At 34.0% G+C, this 19612-nt stretch overlaps 2 protein-coding genes across 2 annotated transcripts; both read right to left on the reverse strand.

The window, feature by feature from the left end:
- Positions 1-308: 308 nt before the first annotated feature.
- On the reverse strand, positions 309-7186 carry LOC142609909 (exocyst complex component EXO70A1-like). Its single transcript, XM_075781634.1, has 11 exons — positions 6816-7186; positions 6427-6522; positions 5436-5641; positions 4333-4578; positions 3513-3651; positions 3225-3437; positions 2659-2864; positions 1689-1886; positions 1502-1601; positions 838-1091; positions 309-746 (listed from the first exon to the last, which is right to left on the reverse strand). Exons 1-11 carry the CDS (start codon positions 6972-6974, stop codon positions 629-631), a joined length of 1935 nt encoding a protein of 644 aa, XP_075637749.1. The 5' UTR covers positions 6975-7186; the 3' UTR covers positions 309-628.
- An 8544-nt stretch (positions 7187-15730) lies between these two features.
- LOC142609971 (uncharacterized) lies at positions 15731-18899 on the reverse strand. The gene is made up of 4 exons (XM_075781695.1): positions 18411-18899; positions 18127-18285; positions 17730-17946; positions 15731-16125 (listed from the first exon to the last, which is right to left on the reverse strand). Exons 1-4 carry the CDS (start codon positions 18621-18623, stop codon positions 16001-16003), a joined length of 714 nt encoding a protein of 237 aa, XP_075637810.1. The 5' UTR covers positions 18624-18899; the 3' UTR covers positions 15731-16000.
- Positions 18900-19612: the final 713 nt, after the last annotated feature.

Raw genomic sequence — 19612 nt, forward strand, 5'->3', positions numbered from 1 at the left:
TGGATGCTTGGTGTACACGCAATGAGGCCAAAATGGAAAATCAAAGGCAATGTGCACATAGTTTTTGTTTCGAGGTTGAGTTTCTTATGCAACAGAATATATGGAGACTAGTCATTCATCCTATCAATGTTCATTGGCCTATGCTTTTGTTGCATTGATCTTGCAAAGTTTGCAATCAGCATCCTTGTTTTGGTATGTTGGATTGAGATTTTTAATTCCCTACCACATTGGGAGCGTGTGGTGGATGATCAGTGACCAGTAAGATGAAAAGAATGCACATTTAAACAAAATCTCTCAGGAAGGTGAAATTTGGATGGGTCTAAACTCTTTTATGTTTCCATTATATCAAATCCATACTGAAAGTAGTACTACAATCGTGCTCTACAGCTCTAGTAATTCATTCATGGGCGCACACAATAAGAAACGCATGCACGCTAACCTTCAATGTAACAAATTGGGGAACCAATGGCAAAAGTCTAGAAGGAGCAGAACCTAAAAAAAAAAAAAGCTTTAAGATGAACATGAGTTTAGCATATTATTTAATCTCATAAAAAGAATACCACTAGCTATTCTATCTAAATTCTACTAAATCGACTAAATCGAAAGGAAAATGTGTCCTATCGATTATTTATCGCTTTTGTTCATTCCAGGTCTTGCCCTCAAAAAATTCACCCAGCATGTGTTCAAGATCTTCAGGAGTGTATCTGATGTACTTCTGAGGGTTCTTCCCAGACTCAATCTGAGGCCTGTAACACAAAGACACATTTGTATAAATGAAAAAAGAAAAAAAGGCAAACCTTCTAAAGAGAGGAGGTAAAAAGAATAGAGAAAACATACCCATGACGTCTAAGGAAAGATCTGTAAGCTGGCAAGAGGACTTCAGCAACAGCCAGCCTCAGAGACTCGCGCAATTCACTGTCAGGAACTGTCCACTGAGATTGCCTTTGATGAATTTCTTCAAATTGGACATTGAAGGTCTTGAACCTATCTTTCACCCCTGCTCTAGAAAGTTGACTTCCACTACCATCGCCTCCAATTGGACCACCACCACCAGATGAATTAGAAGCCTGAACGGTGAGACACTGAAGAATCTGTAATTCAAAAAACATGAGCAGCTTAGTGAGATCTTTGGACTTCCCTAGTACAAATTATGAGATATCAAGTACAATCTTGGATCCTCATTATTACCACCTATCAATGGTAAAGCACAGTTACAGTTATAACTCTTCAAAAGTCAAAAGTTAAAGAAGAAGAAAAAAACAGAACTTCAATTTGCAGGAGTTTTAATAGTCAGGATTTTGGCATACTCAAATCCATAAATGCTATGGGAATATATAATGCTCAAACAGTCAGAATATTCTGTTAACTTGAGGATTGGAAAAAATGTAAATAGAAAGACCACGTGTGCTCAATATCTGGCATAAAATTCATGTTTCCAGAAATAGCTTCAACAATTGTCAGGAAAAAAGTAAAGAGATGACTTTGACTAATGAAACAGGACCTTTGCCCAAGAAACCCTCTTATACTGATTTGCATGCTGCTGAACAATCCTTCGGTGTATCTGCACCCAGTCATCCCCCAACAAATCCTTTGCCTCTGACCTGTAAATATATATTTTGAAAATTGAGCATACTAGCAGGCACAGAGGATCATTACCATTAATAGAACAAGTTGAACATAGAACAAACCTCCGAACAGATCTCACAATATAGTGAATGTTGTTCATAAGAAACAATTGTGTCAATGCAGAATCTTTATACTGCTTGGATTTCCCATCCAGATTATTCTGGAGAGCCTGCATAATCCTCGTAGTTACAGATGCTAACTGAGCCTCAGGATTACGACTGTCAAACTCCTGAAAAAGTTGCTTCAACGTTGATTGGTAGCTGCACACATGAAATTCCCAACAGTCATATGCCTATTGTTTTCCCACAGTTACTGTTAGAACATGCCAGAGACAATTGCAACAGAACCAAAATCTGAAAACTGGATGGAAGAGAGGTGAGTGTGCGCCCATGTGAGATTTTTCTTTTTTCAAAGTGAGAGCATGCAGGGGGGAGTGGGGAGCAAAAATCTGACTCATATAGAATAAGAAAGAAACTACTGAACTTGAACCAGAATTGAATTGAAAGTGAATAGCAACAATACATGCTAAGAACAAGCAGGCAGGACAACCTGTCTCAGAGGCATTTAAAACTGTAAAGTCAAGAATCAGAGAGACAAATAACTCATGCCCCTATTGCATTTAAAAAATAAAAACTATCGTGGAGGGTGGAGAGGGGCAGATGGGTAATTTTCCATCTAGGCCCCTCTCCCTCCATTTTCTCCCCAATTCGGGGAGACACATGGGCCTGAGGAGAAAACACTCGGGGCCCACCACTTTCTCTCCCCCTTTCCCCTCACCCAAAATCCCTCCTATATTTCCCTCTCTATTTTCCATTTCCCAAAAATCACCCCAACCAAAAACACAATAAGGGCTACCTATCCAGAAACTTCCATAACTTCTGACCTCATCAGCAAATCCATCAAGAAATATCAGTACTCAAGAGAACATTCATTTGGGGGAAGGGGGTTGGAAGGAAAAAAGAAGGAAAATAGAGCGGAACCTCTCAGAAAAAGAAACCAGCAGCAGGAAGTAGAAGCACAGAAATAACTTACTCAAAAAGAAACTTTACATAATTTATCACATAGCTAGTCAGAGGGTGGACAGTTCCATCAAAAACAGAAGTTTTTGTAGCATCTTTTTCAACTGCTTCTTCAAAATCACCAAAGGTCTCCTGGGCTGTCTGAGCTAACCGTTTTGTCAAACTCACTGAAGATTCCCGCATATCATTGCAATACTTACTTCCAAAAAGTGTTTCCATCTGCAATATTTGATCAAGCTCTATTACTCAACAGAAGCTAAACTAAAATATTCCACTTAAAGATCTAAGATTATGGATAATGTTTAACCAGCAAAGAAAGAGCTGTGAAGCAAGACAGCAATTAGAGCCTTTTTATATAATCATAAGTTATGACAAAAACTTCTTATGTTGTCTTCCTGTCACAAACTGAACTGATTTATTTTCATATGCTAAAGTCCAGCAGGATTGAAGTATCTGTCAGTTTTCCCTATAAATCATCTCCTACATATATCATAAGTAACTATAAAACATTTAAGAAAAATAAATCAATACCACCGCATGATTCAGTAATCTTGGTCTGGCATAGTAAATTTATCATACCTCTGACTGAAGTTCTCTCATTATCTCATACATGTCTAAGAGAACAAATAATTTTTCTGGGGATCTCTTGCTTTTAGCAATAGCCTCTCCAAAACTGAGCAACACAGACATACTGTTTGAAGTGACATCAGCAAAACACTGATCCCTGAGAGAATCAACACCATCAAATATTTGATCACAAACATTCTTTTCCCCAGCGAAGAGCAGCTTGACCTGTTCCACAAGTTATTAAATAGTTGAAGAAACAAAACCACTACCAATTCAACAGAATTTCAAGTAAGTCCTTACAGCAATCCGCATGTAATGTATCCAATTCCCAATCTTAGCCTCCAAAACCTCCCACTGCATTTTCTGTACATCATCTTTTGTAAGTCTTTCCACGCCTAATTTTCTGAGAGACTGTTCCAAAACTGAAGCACGAGTATCCCTAATAAATTTAGAAACAGTATAAAACTGTTATCAACTAACCCAGATTATTAATGTATCTAAAATTTAAATAAAAAAAAAGGATGCAAGTGGAAGAAAAAATCATGAATGAATCAATCCCTATGATAAAAGAACATGTAATCATTCCTTTAATAAAAACAACATCTGCCTCTATTCTTTTTAATTTGGAATTCAAAAGACAATATACATATACAGATATACTATATCTAAGAGTAGATCATTAACTTGTGTCACCAAGATCTGCATCAAACTACCTCTAGCTAATCAGGCACAAGTCTTGAACATGTAAGATCCATCCCAACTTAAATCTGACGGCTCCACCAACCACTAGTGAAGATTATCAAAATTATACCTCCAAGCTACACAGAATTTCTAGAATAATTAATTTATCCTCAGCCAGCCACAAAATTTAGTTCCAATTTGGTTTTTTGATCAAATAAAGGTCATTCCTGTTTAGTCAGATTTTAATTTTCCTTGCACTCTAGACAATAAAAGAAAAAAAAATAAAATGGAAAATTTATCCTATTCTATCGAAGGAAGTACATTTATGAAATGAAAATTCTACTGAGTGAAGATTTTCAAAAAAAAAAACATTCACATCGAAAAGAAAGTGTTGAGCAACGGCACAGCATTTGATTAAGAAGAAAATATATAAATGAACCTGTAAATTCTAAATAGCTGTTGTTGATGGCCAGCTTGAACCATTTGCTGGGCTAAATCATGCAGCAGTGGCAAAACCCTGGGAGGTATGAGAGTTGGAAGCGTATAAACAGCATTTTCCAAGCTTTTGTTTTGGTGCTCAGAATGACCCTTGCTACTAACATCGCTTTGCTGGCTAGATGCTGCTGATGATGGCCGTAGAGAGTTGGGAAGACAATCAAAAAGACGATCAGGTTCCACAGGCTTGCTGAAAACAAGACTAGATGTGATTTACTTAAAAGGCTAATGTAGCTTAAAAATCAGAATCTTAAAGGTGCACCCAGTGCAGGAAAAAAAGGGGGAAACCAGTTATACTCTTCTCTTCTTTAGAGACTAAAAGGTGACCAGTCAGCATAAAAAACATACTAGTTGTATGCTATAGGTTGTTCGTTGTTTATTATTTAGTCTCAATAATCATTGCAAGACATTCTATAGTATTAAGAAATGACAATGAGATTTTATTTCCAGTGTACTAAAGCAATTCTACCCTATTCTGTTGGTAAAATAATCATCCATAAATAACCAAAGTTGTAACATTAGAAATGGAGTGCAGGGAAATTATAACATTTGAGCACATAAAAGAGTAAACAATGAGTTGATTTTCAAATCACTTTAGAAATTCCATAAGCAAAGTACGGCAACAAGGATCCTAAATTATCATAGTTCTTCATAAACCTATCAAATGACTAAAGGTTTCAATTTTTAAAATGTGTTGTTCTCTCTGTTCTACTTGGTAAAAATCAAACCATGAAGTTAATTAAAAGTTAAAATCTAGTGCAACTTTCATTAACCCCATGGCAAATAGAATGTATTCCACAAATTTCAGGATATTTCAGGTTACTTCTCCCCACCCAACCCCCCCCCCCCCCCCAAAAAAAAGTAGGAAAGGAGAGAGAAAAATTCCACAGCTAGTGGAGGTTCTAATCCAATCAGAAAGGCATTAGCTGGTAATCAAAACATAAGGAAGTTCTAAGAAAAGCTAGCTACCCAAAAAAATGAAGCAGCAATAAATTATCTGCCCCATAATACAACATAATGCAGCATGGATATTTAAAGAAAATGAACCTGTAATTTGTTAAAAGCTGCCTGAACTCATCTTCGAGTTTTGAGATAGCTTTTGCAAGCAAATTATTGGTGTGGCTAAGGATGCCACCACTACTCTTAAAACTTTTGTTGCTGCTGAAAAAACTAACAATGCTTCTTAGCTGATCAATTGCTTCTAAGTAGCTTTCAAGGTCCTCATGAGGCCCTCTTAGAATTTTGGCCTCTGCCTACAAATTTATATTGAATTGAGAGTCAGAAAATCTTTCATACAAGAACTTACCACTCAAAATTGAATAGAATGAAACATTAGTTTAATAGTCTACAGTGCATTAACATTTGTTGGAACAGATTGATGTGAAGAAAAAAGAGGATTACCCTCAGATTTCATAATTTAAGTAGACAAACTAGCTGAAGCTTCATTTACAAGTTCCCATGCGATTCAACAAAAACAACAACAACAACAACAAAAAAGGGTCCTCTACACCATTTTAAGATGTCCTAAAATATAGTCTTTCAAAATTTCAATAAACACAATGCTACTAACTTTCCGAACTTGCCCTTTACTTTGATATTCCCTTAAAAAGTTCGATTTTCTAAGCAAGACCAACAAAAAAGGACAGAGGGGTAGCAGATTAAGCCTCTATTGACTAAATACACTAAACAATGATCCATTTTTTAAAAAATTCTCGGCTTTATCTAAATGGGTTTCCTTCTTCTAATAAAATGGCTCAAAATTGCAACTTAAATTTCTGTCTTTTAGTGGGATCCATTTGTATTTCTCTTTGCTTTCCCACCATTAAATTATACTTCATTTTCAGATAAAATATCCAAAAGCTCACATTCCAAAATCATAATAAATTCATCAACAAATTAAATAATCACAAAGGAAAAAGACAGTTGCTATTGTCAACAACTAAATTAAGCTTTTAATCACAATCAAACATGTCCACGTTAAGTAAAATAGCTAAAAAGATCATAAATTTTCCTCTCAAAAAAAGAGTGAGTGATCAACCTTGCGCGTGAGGTCGAATTTCGCCAATATAACCTCTGCAGCCTTCAATGTCTTATCAATATTCTCATGTGCTCTTCGAATCGAATGCGTTCGTATCTACCACAACCAAAAATAATAATAATTAAATTAAAAATTAAAACCCTAGCTTATCCTGATTCAATTAAAGTACAATCACGTAGATCTCATTATGTAAAAGCATTGATAAACAGAGCAAACCTAAAAAAAGCCATTTCCTTCATCGCTTTCAAGCATTTACAAACAAAACCATCACAAACCAGGAAAATTCACGCTTTTCTCTGTCACATTCCTTTCGTTTTAGCAATGTAAGTTTTTTTCCTTTTAATTTCCCGGGAACCAAACAGTGAGGAACACAGGAAATGGTAATTTACCTGAGTGGGACGCATGGCGGTTTCGAGAGCAGAGAGGCGGTGATCGAAGGAGCCGAGAATGGCGACCATGTTTTCGGTGCTTGTTTGGCTCTTCTGCAATGACTCTCTTATGGACGCAGCTCTCTCGCTCAGAGCCTCCATTGCTTGTGGAATCCCCATTGTTTTTTTTTTCCTTCTTCTTCTTTCTGGTTTTCTAAATTTTTCCTTCACTTTCTTTTCTTTCCTCTCTGTTTGGTCATCGAGAAAATGTGAAAAGGAAAACAAAGACTAAAATTTGTTGAGATTGAAAATTGAAATGTGCGTATTTTTGGGTTCCAGTGTTTTTTCTTTGCTTTAGTTTCGGTTGCTTTTTAGGTGTCGAAAGCGCGAAAGTCGTTATAAAGGTTAGGATTTCCCTAGGTTCTTAATTACTCAGTCGGCGGGTCATGTTGTTATTTATATGGACCCTCCACCGCATGTGGGACCGGGTCTAGTTGGCCTTTCATTTTCCAATCACTCTTTTTTCTTTTCTTTTTTCATTTGTTATTAAATAGGAATAGCATTACTTTAAGCCACGTCATTGGAAGCAAAATACTTTCCTCAAAAAGTGAGAATAAATAAATAAATAAATTATGGATGTTTTTTTAAGCATATTGTCAATTTTTTCTTTCTCTTAAAAAAAAAAAAAAGTGTATTTCAATGTGTGATGTTACCTCCTAATTTTTGTTCTTTATTATTAAATTAAGATACTAATTAGATTTTAATGTATGCACGAATTAAACTCCAACAATAAAATATTTTACTAATTAAACTAATTAAAATCTACATTAATTTTTTTTCTCTTACCTTTTGAATTTTTAAAACGTTATTTTCTTTTTGAAAAAAAAATATTATTACCAAATTGGTTCGGACGAAAATTCTTCTAATTCACTAGTTAATGTTTAAATTAATTTCATGAATGTAAATGTTTTTTTTTTTAAATTGTCACGTAATGAAATGAGAGAAGATATTTTTTACAAATTAGTTTAGAGAAAAATGTGTCCATTATTTTCTTTTTCTTATTATTGACCTCTCCAAATTTATATGAAATCATATGTAAGAAATGAACAACGAAAAAGCTTCAAATGAACATTTGAGAATTATTTATGGTCTTCAAATATTTGGATACATTTAGCTACTTTTTCTTTCCTCTCATTTATTTTAGCAACATCATCGGAATAAAGTCAAAAAATAAACCTTACTAAATTAGTCCTCCATTGGGGCGACAATTGTTGCTTTAATAAAAGGATTAAGAAAAAAAAATTTTAGTTTTTGTTGTTGTGAATTGGCTGTCTAAGTGTATTATTGGCTATACCTATACTATACGTAGCCGTTGTTCAAGTGTATTATTGTATTATGCAGAAGCAGGGAAAGTAGTGGTACGTTCTAGGAGTCTAGGAGAAGCTGCGATGCAAAAGATTCAAAAGATGATGAGAGGTCTAAAGATAAATTGGAATGGAGAATTGACTTGGCATCTGAGCATGAAAGGTATGGTTCTATGATTCTATCTTTTTCGTGTTCCTTCTGCTTGAAGCTTGGGATATTTATCGTTGCCTTGGTTCATCCTGCATCCATGTAGATATATAATTGCTCTATGTTAAAGGATGTCCGTTGTTAGGAGAAAATGGACTTTTGCCCATATTTTTTAAAATATCTAGCGATATGTTTCTGTTTTAAAACTATGTAGTGATATGTCCTTGTTTTAAAACTCAATTTTTTCAAAACTGAGTTTCAATGTAAAACTCAATTTGTAGAAAATCGAGTTATAAGCAATCAAACTTAAAGAAAAAAAAATTATGAAACTCAAGTTCCATTCAAGGAACTCGAGTTCCACTTGAAAATTTTCAAGGAACTTGAGTTCATGGAACTCAAGTTCTATACTTAAAACAGGGACATGTCACTATATAGTTTCAAAACAGAGATATATCGCAAGATATTTTAAAAAATAAGGGCAAAAGCCCATTTTCTCCTCCATTATTATTGTGTGTGTATAGCTATGTTTGTTTCACGGGTATTAATTGGTGGTGTGGAGTTTAGTCGAGTCAAGTTGAAAGTACACATCACTATTTTTAAGGGTTGGAAAGAAACTTTGACATTCATGGCAGGTTTTGAGGTATTTTGTCATCTCTAAAGAGTTAGCTTTAACATTAATGAAATAGAGATGAAATAAAAAAGAGATGGACAATTATGAGAATATTCAAAGAGAGAAGCAAGTTCTTAGGGATGATAATTGATGGGGTATGATAAAATATAACTCCAACATCGTCCATGGAGGTTGTCCAGGATAAGACAGGAAAGCAAAGGTTGTAAGAAACTCGTTCATGTAGGAAGGTGCTTGGATGAGTTTCGCATGGTCAAGTTTGACAAAACCGCACCGTCTCGTCCAAGGGAGCCATCAACCTCGTCCTAAAGAAGGTCGTCCATAGAGGAACAACCTTCCTTGGAAGCGAGGTGCGCTCGACAGGAGGAATCCTGGACGAGCCCTTGACACTTAGGAAAATTCCTGAGTGTGTACTACAACTCCTTATCACACGCATAACTTCCAGTGACCGTTATGTGAGAAAAATGTAACTCCTAAACAGTTATGGAAGTTATCCCTAAACCCTCACACCTCCTCAAATCCAGGGGAGATTACAAGTTTAGTAACTGTTTCTAGGACACTATATAAACTCTCATTCAGACCAAACAAATATACATTTTTTACATTTCCTGAAAAGTTGGAACTCCAAAATTATAGAGAGAAAACTAACTTTGTCATCGGAGGGTTCTTGGCTGGCAACCCCGGTCATCTTTGATCATTGTTCTTTCTTTTTCAAACCATCAAGACAGCAAGTAGGCCTTTCAAATCCGAAGCATCCAGCCTACTGATTTTCTTCGCATCATCAATAATATAATATGTAAAATGGGAAATTACAACTTACCAACCTATGGTTTGCTCGAAATTTAATTTGCCTATCTATGATTTCATTTTTGACACTTTACCCACATGTGGTTCATGCCATCAATGCTTCGTAACCCACCTCCCCACATGCCGTTAGTTTAACACGTTTCATCCCAAAATCAAAAAACAAAATGGATCAAACACTCCTCTCCCCAAAACTCTCTCATGCTTGCTCACCCACTCAAAACCAAGGATGCTACCCACTACCCACCTGAGATCTTAGACCGAGGATCATCTGGGTAATTTCGTGCAAGGAAACCGAGGAAGAAGGAGACCCATAGATTCATTCTTGATTATGGGTTTTGATCGTTACCTAGTAGCGATTTTTTGTTAACATTTTGGGTCTTGATCTGTTTGGGTTTCTTTCTCTAGGGTGAGTCCCTGACTTCCTTAGATTTATGTTTTGGGCATTTGAATATATGGATTTTTCTTTTTTTCAATTCTTGGAATTTTAGGTTTTGTCTATAAACTTGAACTTGATAGAAAAATGGGTTCAATTAGCCCGTATCATATATGATCTTGATATAGTATATATACCATAGAAATAAAAAGACTAAGAGTGAGATGTATGATTGCAATGTATTAGATTTGTAATTGATCAACTTCTAAATTAACCTGAAGATCTTGGTATTAGGATCTTTCAAATGATAGATGGATGTCAGGGAGCACTACAAAACACGTGGGTCTATAGCCACGTTTTTTTTTTAGCCGCGTTTGTAAAACCACGGCTATAGCTATCCTATAGCCACGTTTTTAAGAAATGCGGCTATAGACTTAACCTATAGCTGCTTTTTTAAAACGCGGCTATGAGTTAAGTCTATAGCCACGTTTGTAAGTAGTTTTAGCCGCGTTTTATTATATATTTGGCTGGACCTATAGCCATGTGTTTCTACCGTGGCTATAGGTCCAGCCAAATATATGTATATTTTTAAAGGAGGACCTATAGCCACGTTTTTTAAAACGTGGCTATAGGTTAAGTCTATAGCCACGGTCATAAACGTGGCTATAGGTCTAGCCAAATATATATATAGGTCCAGCCAAAAAACGTGAATACTCACCATGTGAATGTGGTTTAATTTTTTGTGTGATAGTGGTAAGGTCATTGATGACCAATTAACTTATTTGACATAGTGAACTTGAAACTACAGTCTCTTTTTTGGCCTCATTCATGCTAGAAGATTTCCTCAACCAAAAAAAATAATATCCTTGTAAAGAAACTACTGGTTTCCTTGCACAAAATTACCTAGATGATCCTCAGTTTAAGATCCGGGGTGGGTAGTGGGTAGCATCCTTGGTTTTGACTGGGTGAGCAAGCATGAGAGTGTTTTGGGGAGAGGAACGTTTGATCCATTTTGTTTTCTGATTTTGGGATGAAACGTGTTAGATTAACGGCAAGAGGGGAGGTGGGTTATAGAGCATTGATGGAATGAACTACAGGTGGGTAAAATGTCAAAAATAAAACTACAGGTAGGCAAGTTGTAATACCCCCTATGTAAAAAAAAATTAAAAAAAATGATAAATAGGATGTGTAAAAATAGATTAAATTCTATATGTAAATAATTTAAATATATATTAAATAAAATATCCTTATCTCATCACCTCTTCGCGGTAAGGAAATCTCAAAACAAGATAAGTCAAGCATACCTACCATTGAGACAACCACCTTTGTTGTATCTTTTATTGAATAATTATTGTATTTAATTTTTCTTACAAAAAATCAATAGTTAAGTATTCTTTTTAAATATATTAGTACCATTATATTTGTGTTCTTTGTTGAATTTATTTGTGTTTTTAGAATTGTGTTTTTGCATATAAACTTGCTATTTATGAATTTAATTAGTTTGAAAAATGATCTTATTCTAGATTTAATTAAAAATATTTTTAGTTGAAGGATACTAAACACAATGTCTTTTATGCTTGTAAATGCTTATATTATTTCAATTCTTTGGAAGGTTCAATTTTTAAAACTTTATTTGATGGCCGCCTCATTAATAGATATGAACAGAAATGCCTTTTTCCAAGAGTAGCCTAAATATTAAGGGTACTAATCCAATTTTTAAAACTTTTGGAGGCAAAATTCAAATAACTCTAAACTTTAAGGGTTTAATTATAATTTAGTCTAAATTAAAAAATAATAATAATAAACAATGATCAATGAAGTTAAGGATTGATTTTGATATGTACAGGAGTACAACCAGCACTATTCCCAATCAAGCATGGTTTAAGTCCCATATTTTGAGACCAATGGGTAAGGCTTTACTTCCAGTTCTTACATGCCAATCAGGTACACTCGTAAAAAGCCCATTTAGCATGCAGAGCTTTAGAGGCTTCCATTTGGCAAAAAGGATTTGAGCACAAAGTAGGGTCATTGATAAAGTTTTGGGATACCAAAGGCTCCATTGTCAGCTGCTGCAGAATGATGTATTAATGCTCCTCCCCTACTCATTATGCCGAGTTCAGCTCTAAATTGATCAGCTTACATATGTCCAAACAGGAATACTAACTCTACAACGTGTCCAAATTTGTTCAGGTTTACAATACTAACACATACATTTGAATTTAGGGGTGAAGTTAGGGGTGGCAAATGGGTGGGTTGGGTCATAAATAGGTTAAGTGTGTAATTACCTATTTATCTATTTATGACTCATTTATATATAAATTAATTATTCATTACCAACCCAAACTATTTAATTAGTAACCCACTCATTTAACTTAATATGACCTAAATACCTTTAAAACTACTTGAATACCCTCTCGACCTCCAAAATTACCAAAATACCCTTAAATACCTAAAATGACGCAAATTCCCCTGCACTTCCAAAATTACCAATATACCCTTGGACATCCAAAATTATCTCCAAATTTTTTAAAATGAGCAAAATACCCATGAAACCTCTAAAATAACTAAAATACCTACGATATCTCTAAAATTACCAAATATGTTCAAAAACTACTAAAATGACCTAAATATCCCCAAAATCTCTAAAATGAGCAAAATACCCATGAAACCTCTAAAATGACCAAAATACTCCCAATATCTCTAAAATCACCAAATAAGCTTAAAAACCACTAAAATACCAAAATACCTCCAAAATCTCTAAAATCAGCAAAATACCCCCAAAACATCTAAAATGTCCAAAATCTCCCCAAAACCTAAAAAATTACCAAAATACCTCCCCAAACCCAAAAATGACCAAATACCCCCCGAAACCTAAAAATGACCAAAATACCCTCAAAATCCAAGAAAATTACCAAAATGCTCCCGAAACCCAAAAAATGACCAAAATATCCCCGAAACCTAAAAAATTACCGAAATACCCGAAAACCTAAAAATTACCAAGATACTTCTAAGCCCTAGAAATTTACCAAAATAAACAAAAACTCTAAAAATTATTGTAATAACCCTAAAACCTAAAAGATGACAGAAATGCCCTTGTAACCTAAAAAATGATTGAAATATTCTTAGAATCTAAAAAATGATCAAAATAATCCTGAAACCTAAAAAATTACCAAAATTCCCTCAAAACCTAAAAAATTACCGAAATTCCCTCAAAACCTATAAAATGACTAAAATACTCTTAGAACCTTTAATTTGTCAAAAATATCCTCAAAACATCCAAAATACGATAAACCTCTATTTTGGTAATTTTAGATGTTTTAGGTGTATTTTGGTCATCTTACATGTTTAGGGGTATTTTAGTCATAATTTAGGTTTCAGGGGTTTTTATCGATCTTTTTTTTTTGTGGTTATTTTGGTCATTTTTTAGATTTTGGGTATTTCAATCATTTTTTAGGTTTCAAGGTATTTTGGTAATTTTTTTAGGTTTCAAGGTATTTTGGTCATTTTTTAGGTTTCGGAGGTATTTCGGTCATTTTTTAAGTTTAGGGGGTAATTTGGTAATTTTATGGGTTTCGAGGGTATTTATGTCATTTTTTAGGTTACGGAGTAATTTGGTAATTTTATGGGGTGTTTTGGTCATTTTAAGTTCCAGGGGTATTTTGGTTATTTTTTGGGTTTTTGGAGTATTTTGGTCATTTTTAAGTTTCGAGGGTATCTTGGTCATTTTTTTGGTTTTGGGGGTATTTTGGTAATTTTTAGGTTTTGGGGTATTTTGGTCATTTTTTAAGTTTTGGGAGTATTTTGGTCATTTTTATGTTTCGGGGGAATTTTGGTTATTTTTGGGTTTTGGGTGTATTTTGGTCATTTTTTGGGTTTCAGGAGTATTTTGGTCTTTTTTTGGGTTTTGGGAGTATTTTGGTCATTTTTTAAGTTTCAGAGGTATTTTTGTCATTTTTTAGATTTCAGAGGTATTTTGGTCATTTTCTAGAAATTTAGATCTTATTTTGTTTATTTAAATTTTACATAGGTTTTAGTGGGTATTAGTGGGTTTATCCACTAAGACCCATATGGCCATATAATTAAATAACCTAACGGATCTTTACCCATTCAACCCAAATATTCAAATGGGTTGGATTAAGACTTATCCAAATTAAGTGGGTAATGGGTGGGTTCATAGATATGGATAAAAATTACCACCCTTACATTTGATTAATTGAGCGATTGATATGACTCATATAAGCATCCTATCGACACATCCGCATATGAGTGAATCCCACAAATCCCATGTGAGAGAGATCCCACAAGCTAGCCCCATTCATAGGATGCTCATATGAGTCAAATACATGAGTCATTTCTATTACATGAGAGCCTCACAAGTCCCATGTGAGATGGAAGACTTATGCACTTATGCATGCTATTCCTCCTCTCTAGAAAGACTACTTACTGTCAAAATAAAATAACAACATTGAATAATAGGTGACAATTTCTAGTAAAAAAATTTATTAAATAACAACATTAAATAGGTGGTTAATTCCAATAAGTAATGAAAAAAAGTTGCCAAAAATCTTATAGCTAACTGACACATCTTGCTTTTTTTAATAGACATATCCAGAAACTTAAAAATAAATATTTTTTTGATTAATTGAGCAATTGATATGACTCATACAAGCATCCTATATACACATGATGTATTTCTTTTTTCCCTTCATAGGATGCTCTTATGAGTAAATACATGAGTCCTTTTATCTTAAATGAGAGTGAATCCCATATGCCCCATTCATAGGATGCTCATGTGAATCAAATACATGCGTCATCTCTATTACGTGAGAGTGAATCATGCATATACCTCCTCCCTATGAAAGACTACTTCCAGTCAAAATAAAAGATTAAACAATAACATTGAATAATAGGAGACTACTTATAGTCAAAAAAAATTAAATAACAACATTAAATAATTGGTTAATTCCATTAAGTAATGAGAACATGTCGCCAAGAATTTTGTAACTAATTGACACATATCTTTACTGTTAATTCTAATAAGTAATTAGAACAAGTCGCCTAGAATCTTGTAAGGTTAATTCTAATAAGTAATGAGAACAAATCGCCAAGAATGTTGTAACTGACCCGCCTTGTTGTTTTTAATAGACATGTCCAAAAACTTAAAAAAAAGTGAGTGTATATTGTTTCATATGTAAACTCCCCATTAACATATGGAGGAAAAGTTGGTATGTTCTTGGCCTGAAATAATAAAAAAAATGGGGCCACATGCTGACACTCCCTTACAGTGAATAACCTTTAAAAATTGCATATTCAAACAAAACAGCGAGGGAGTTCCAACATTCAACTTTCATGTACTATTCTGCTATTTCCATGCAGAAGGGTGGGGGCATCACAATAAATGTTTCTCGTTTTGTCTTCACCAATGGAAAAGGAAAAAGAGGTTTTCAGCTAGGTATCATAGCACATTCAGTCGCAGGAGTAATAAACAAACCACAAACAAACAGAATAAGGGTCTTCCAAGAATCCATTAAATTATTATACTAATGAACTACAACATACTAATATACTATTTAATGTAATACTAGGATATATAATAACCAGAAGAAACAGTTCAAATTCCAACAAACACCCTTCCAAACACTTTTTATTTATAACTTAAAACTCTACAAAAGCTAAACAGCATAGAGAAAACCAAAAAAACAGGCCTGAAAGTTCTCTAAACTTCAATTTCTTTACTTCTACTGCACAAAACCCAAAAGATTATATATAACTTGACCTTCCATTTTTCCACTTGAGCTCTCTTTTTTATTATTCTACTATTCTCTCAAGACAGAACTCAGAAGACCACTTTACAGCAGAAAAAAGGCTGTAGAAGATAATTAAAGCTCAATAAGTCCAGTCCTGAGGCAAGGCCAACTCAGGTGGAAGATAGTGATGGCTCTCCCTTTGCTTGCCCATGCCAATTGCTTTGAGGTGTTGAGTGGCTTGAATCTCTTGCCTATTTCTCAAAGCTGCCATAGATAAATGAATGAAGATACTTTTTTTAAAAAATTCATTGCCAAATTAAGAAGATTGAGTTGAACATAAATGAAAACTTGGGATCAAAGAACTATTTGAGGGTTGAAATGGTCAAGTTATACAAGTGTGAACATAAAAAACCTTCGTTTCTTTGTTTTCCTACTGTGTCCTCGTATATAGCCATGTAAAAAGGAAAAAAAAGAACTATAAAATGGGTAAAGAGAATTTTTATGTCTATAACAATTTCACAATAAATTTTATGTGATAAGTTGTTATTCGCTGTTATTAGTGGTTAAAAAAAATATTGTAATAAAGCAATTTCAACTACAAATTCAAATTAGAATAAGTAACAACTTATCATTTTGAATTTGTTATAAAAATATTTGAGTTTCCTAATTAAACTCAATTAGGATTCACACTACGAAGGAATCCTCCATTTCACGCTCATTGCACCTTCTTTTTTCTTTTCTTTTTTCTGACTACTTTTTTTTTTTTTAGATTTAAAATGGATTATAAATTTTTAAAAAATTAATACGGGGCATGCTGTAATTAGTGAAACATCAAATAAGACGTGAAGCTTCTTCTTTTTTTTACCCATTTATTATACACTAGTTAACTACTATGCAATCAAAAACAAAGTCAACTACCATGCAATCAAAATTTAATCAGGAACCTAAGTAAGCCACATCACTGTGCTGGCCAATAAAACAAAGTTAAATTTAATCAGTGAATCTAAGATACAGAACTTTTAAAATATTATTACAATATAAAACAAATATTACTTGTTTAACACATCATAACCCAATTTAAAAGAGAACATAATAATAATAGAGAATTTGGGGGCGTTTGGTGACAATATTTAAACAATGAAAACGGTTAATTAAACAACATAGCACAAATTTCCTCAAGTGGCCTAGTAATGTTTATTTAAGTGATCTGAAAATACGTATTGTAGTATTTAAACATCGATAGAAAACATGTCACCCTCACTTATTTTCACAACACTTAAATATAATTACTATAAATCATGTTTGAGGAAGAATTTGAGTTACGTTGTTTGGGTGCTTTTAACCTACGTTGCTTGGGTGAAAACGTTCGTGTAATATTATTTAAAAATATGAAATGATGATAATCTCCCAAACACCCCTTAATCACCGGATTCCCTTTGGTTTCAATTTTAGTTCAGAGGACACTTTTCATGTCATATAACGTCATAACGTGTGGAAAAAGCAATTGGATAAGGAAAGCGGTAAAAAACCAGTACTACTATTCATTAACACCAAGCACATGCATTGTAAAGTACTGTACCATCACAGTAAAAATAAAAAAATAAAAAAAAGCAAGACCCACTTCATAAAAATCTCATACGAAAAGGTATCCTTCGCAAATATTTTTTTTTAAATCCAATCATGTAAAAATCTACCAATGTTTCTTGTTATCCACTTCTTCTTTTGAAAGTTAAAATTACCAAAAGAATCAACACAGTCAATCAGTCACACAAAAAACCAAAACCCATCATAAAATTTTCCACAAAAAAAGCCAAAAAAAAAAAAAAAAATCAAAGCAAAGAATAAAAAAATTAGTTAAAAAAACTGACCTTGTTTCTTTCTCAAATCAGTGGTGGTGGTGGTGGTGTTCAAAATACGTGGGTGAAAGACACCTGTACCACCAGACTCTTTGACAAAACCACCACCACCACCACGTCCACCACTAACCCCAAAACCGCTACTTGCTTGAAATGGATAAAGACGGTTTTGTCCGCGGTTCTGCTGACTCTTCAGACCCCTAGCCCGCAAGCTACTCTCATACACACCCTGCAAAATATATATATATATATATATATATATATATATATATATATATATATATATATTAATATTAAAATAATACAATAACAACTCTGAACTCTCTGAGACACTCGTTTATTAAAAAAGCTGAACTGAACAAAAAAGCAAAAAAAAAAAAAAAAAAAATAGCAAAGCTTGAAACTAAACCTGTGGAGGTTGAGGTTGTTCGATGAGGAGGTTCTCGTGTGACAGCCTGTGACCGTGATGAGAGGAAGAACGACCGTAACCGCCGTTGAGGTCAAGAATATATTCCAGCGGCGCATGAGCTTGAGTAACAGAACCGTAACGAACAGCTTGTCTGAGCCTCTGCAAGATTCAAAAACAAACAAAGATAAGGTTGCTATTTTTAAGATTTCCATGCAAGGTGGTTAAAATTTAACAAACAAACAAACAAAAGGTAGGTTGGGGTTTTTTTTGAGAGAGAGGGGGACCTCTGAGTTTGGGTGAGGTTTCGAAACGTTTCGGAGAGTGAGAGCAGCGATACGCTGAGCAAGTTCGTCGAACTCGTCTTGCATGCAAGAGCAAGAGCAAGAGCAGGAGAAATGGTGGTGTGGGTTGAATTTGGTGATGGGTTTTTCGTTGATGAAAATATCAGAGGGAAGCCATACTTCTCCATCGTCCAAATTTGGAGGAAATTGAGCCATAGTGTGAAACTTTTAATCCCCAAAAACAAAACCAAGCAGAGAGAGAAGAGAGAAAAGTTTTGGTTTTGGTTTTGGTTTTGGTTTTTGGGGGGGGAGAGAGACAAATAAAGAGAAGGGTGTGTGTGGAAAGCGCGGATTTTTACTTTTGGGGAGGAGAGACAGTAAGGGGTACCGAGATAGAGATAGAGACAGAGAAAGAGACTAGGGGCTAGAGAGAGGGGTCTATGATTTTAAACTCCTCTCTCTCTCTCTTGGGGTCTCTCGCTCTCTCTCTCTTTCTATCTCTCTTGCTCTCTCACTTTCTATTACTCCCACCCTTTATAAAGAGGGTAGGAATGAAAGAGAGAAATTAATAAGGTTTGTTTGGTTTGTGTTTTTATAACAACTTTCAACAATTTTAGCCCAAAATTTTATTGGTTAGTTTTTTAGTTATAACTCTTTTTCGATCATTCCATAGTTCCAACCAGAAGTGAGGAATTTTGAATACGGGATGTCTTGTAAGCAATAGAATGTGTCAACTTATTGAGCTAGTTATACTTATAATAAGACATAATACAACTCTGAGCGCAATATATTCACAACAAAGTTTAGGTGGTAAATTGTTAATAATTTTTGTTGTAAAATGTTATATATGTAACAATATTCTATAAGGCATGACCAGTATACAATTTTTGATTGGCCAGATTCACTTTTAGATTTTTTTTAATATTTAATATTGACTATGAAGTGAATTTATTTTAAATGGAGAAAATATTAATAGGTAATACTTAAGTACAACTTTTTAAAATCTAGCCTATAAGGTTTTCTTTTCAAATTTAAACAAATAGTTTCATTTACCAAAAAATAATAAATAATATTATTTATTCCAATACAATTAAATTCAATAAATTTAAATTTATTCAATACAATTGGAGAACATAATGTACGCACCTAAGTTTTCTCCAATTCTAACTGAGTTTGGAGTTGGTGGTTAAAGCACTCTACAAAGG

This window comes from Castanea sativa, chromosome 9, assembly GCF_040712315.1.
Source record: "Castanea sativa cultivar Marrone di Chiusa Pesio chromosome 9, ASM4071231v1".
Classification (NCBI taxonomy): Eukaryota; Viridiplantae; Streptophyta; class Magnoliopsida; order Fagales; family Fagaceae; genus Castanea; species Castanea sativa.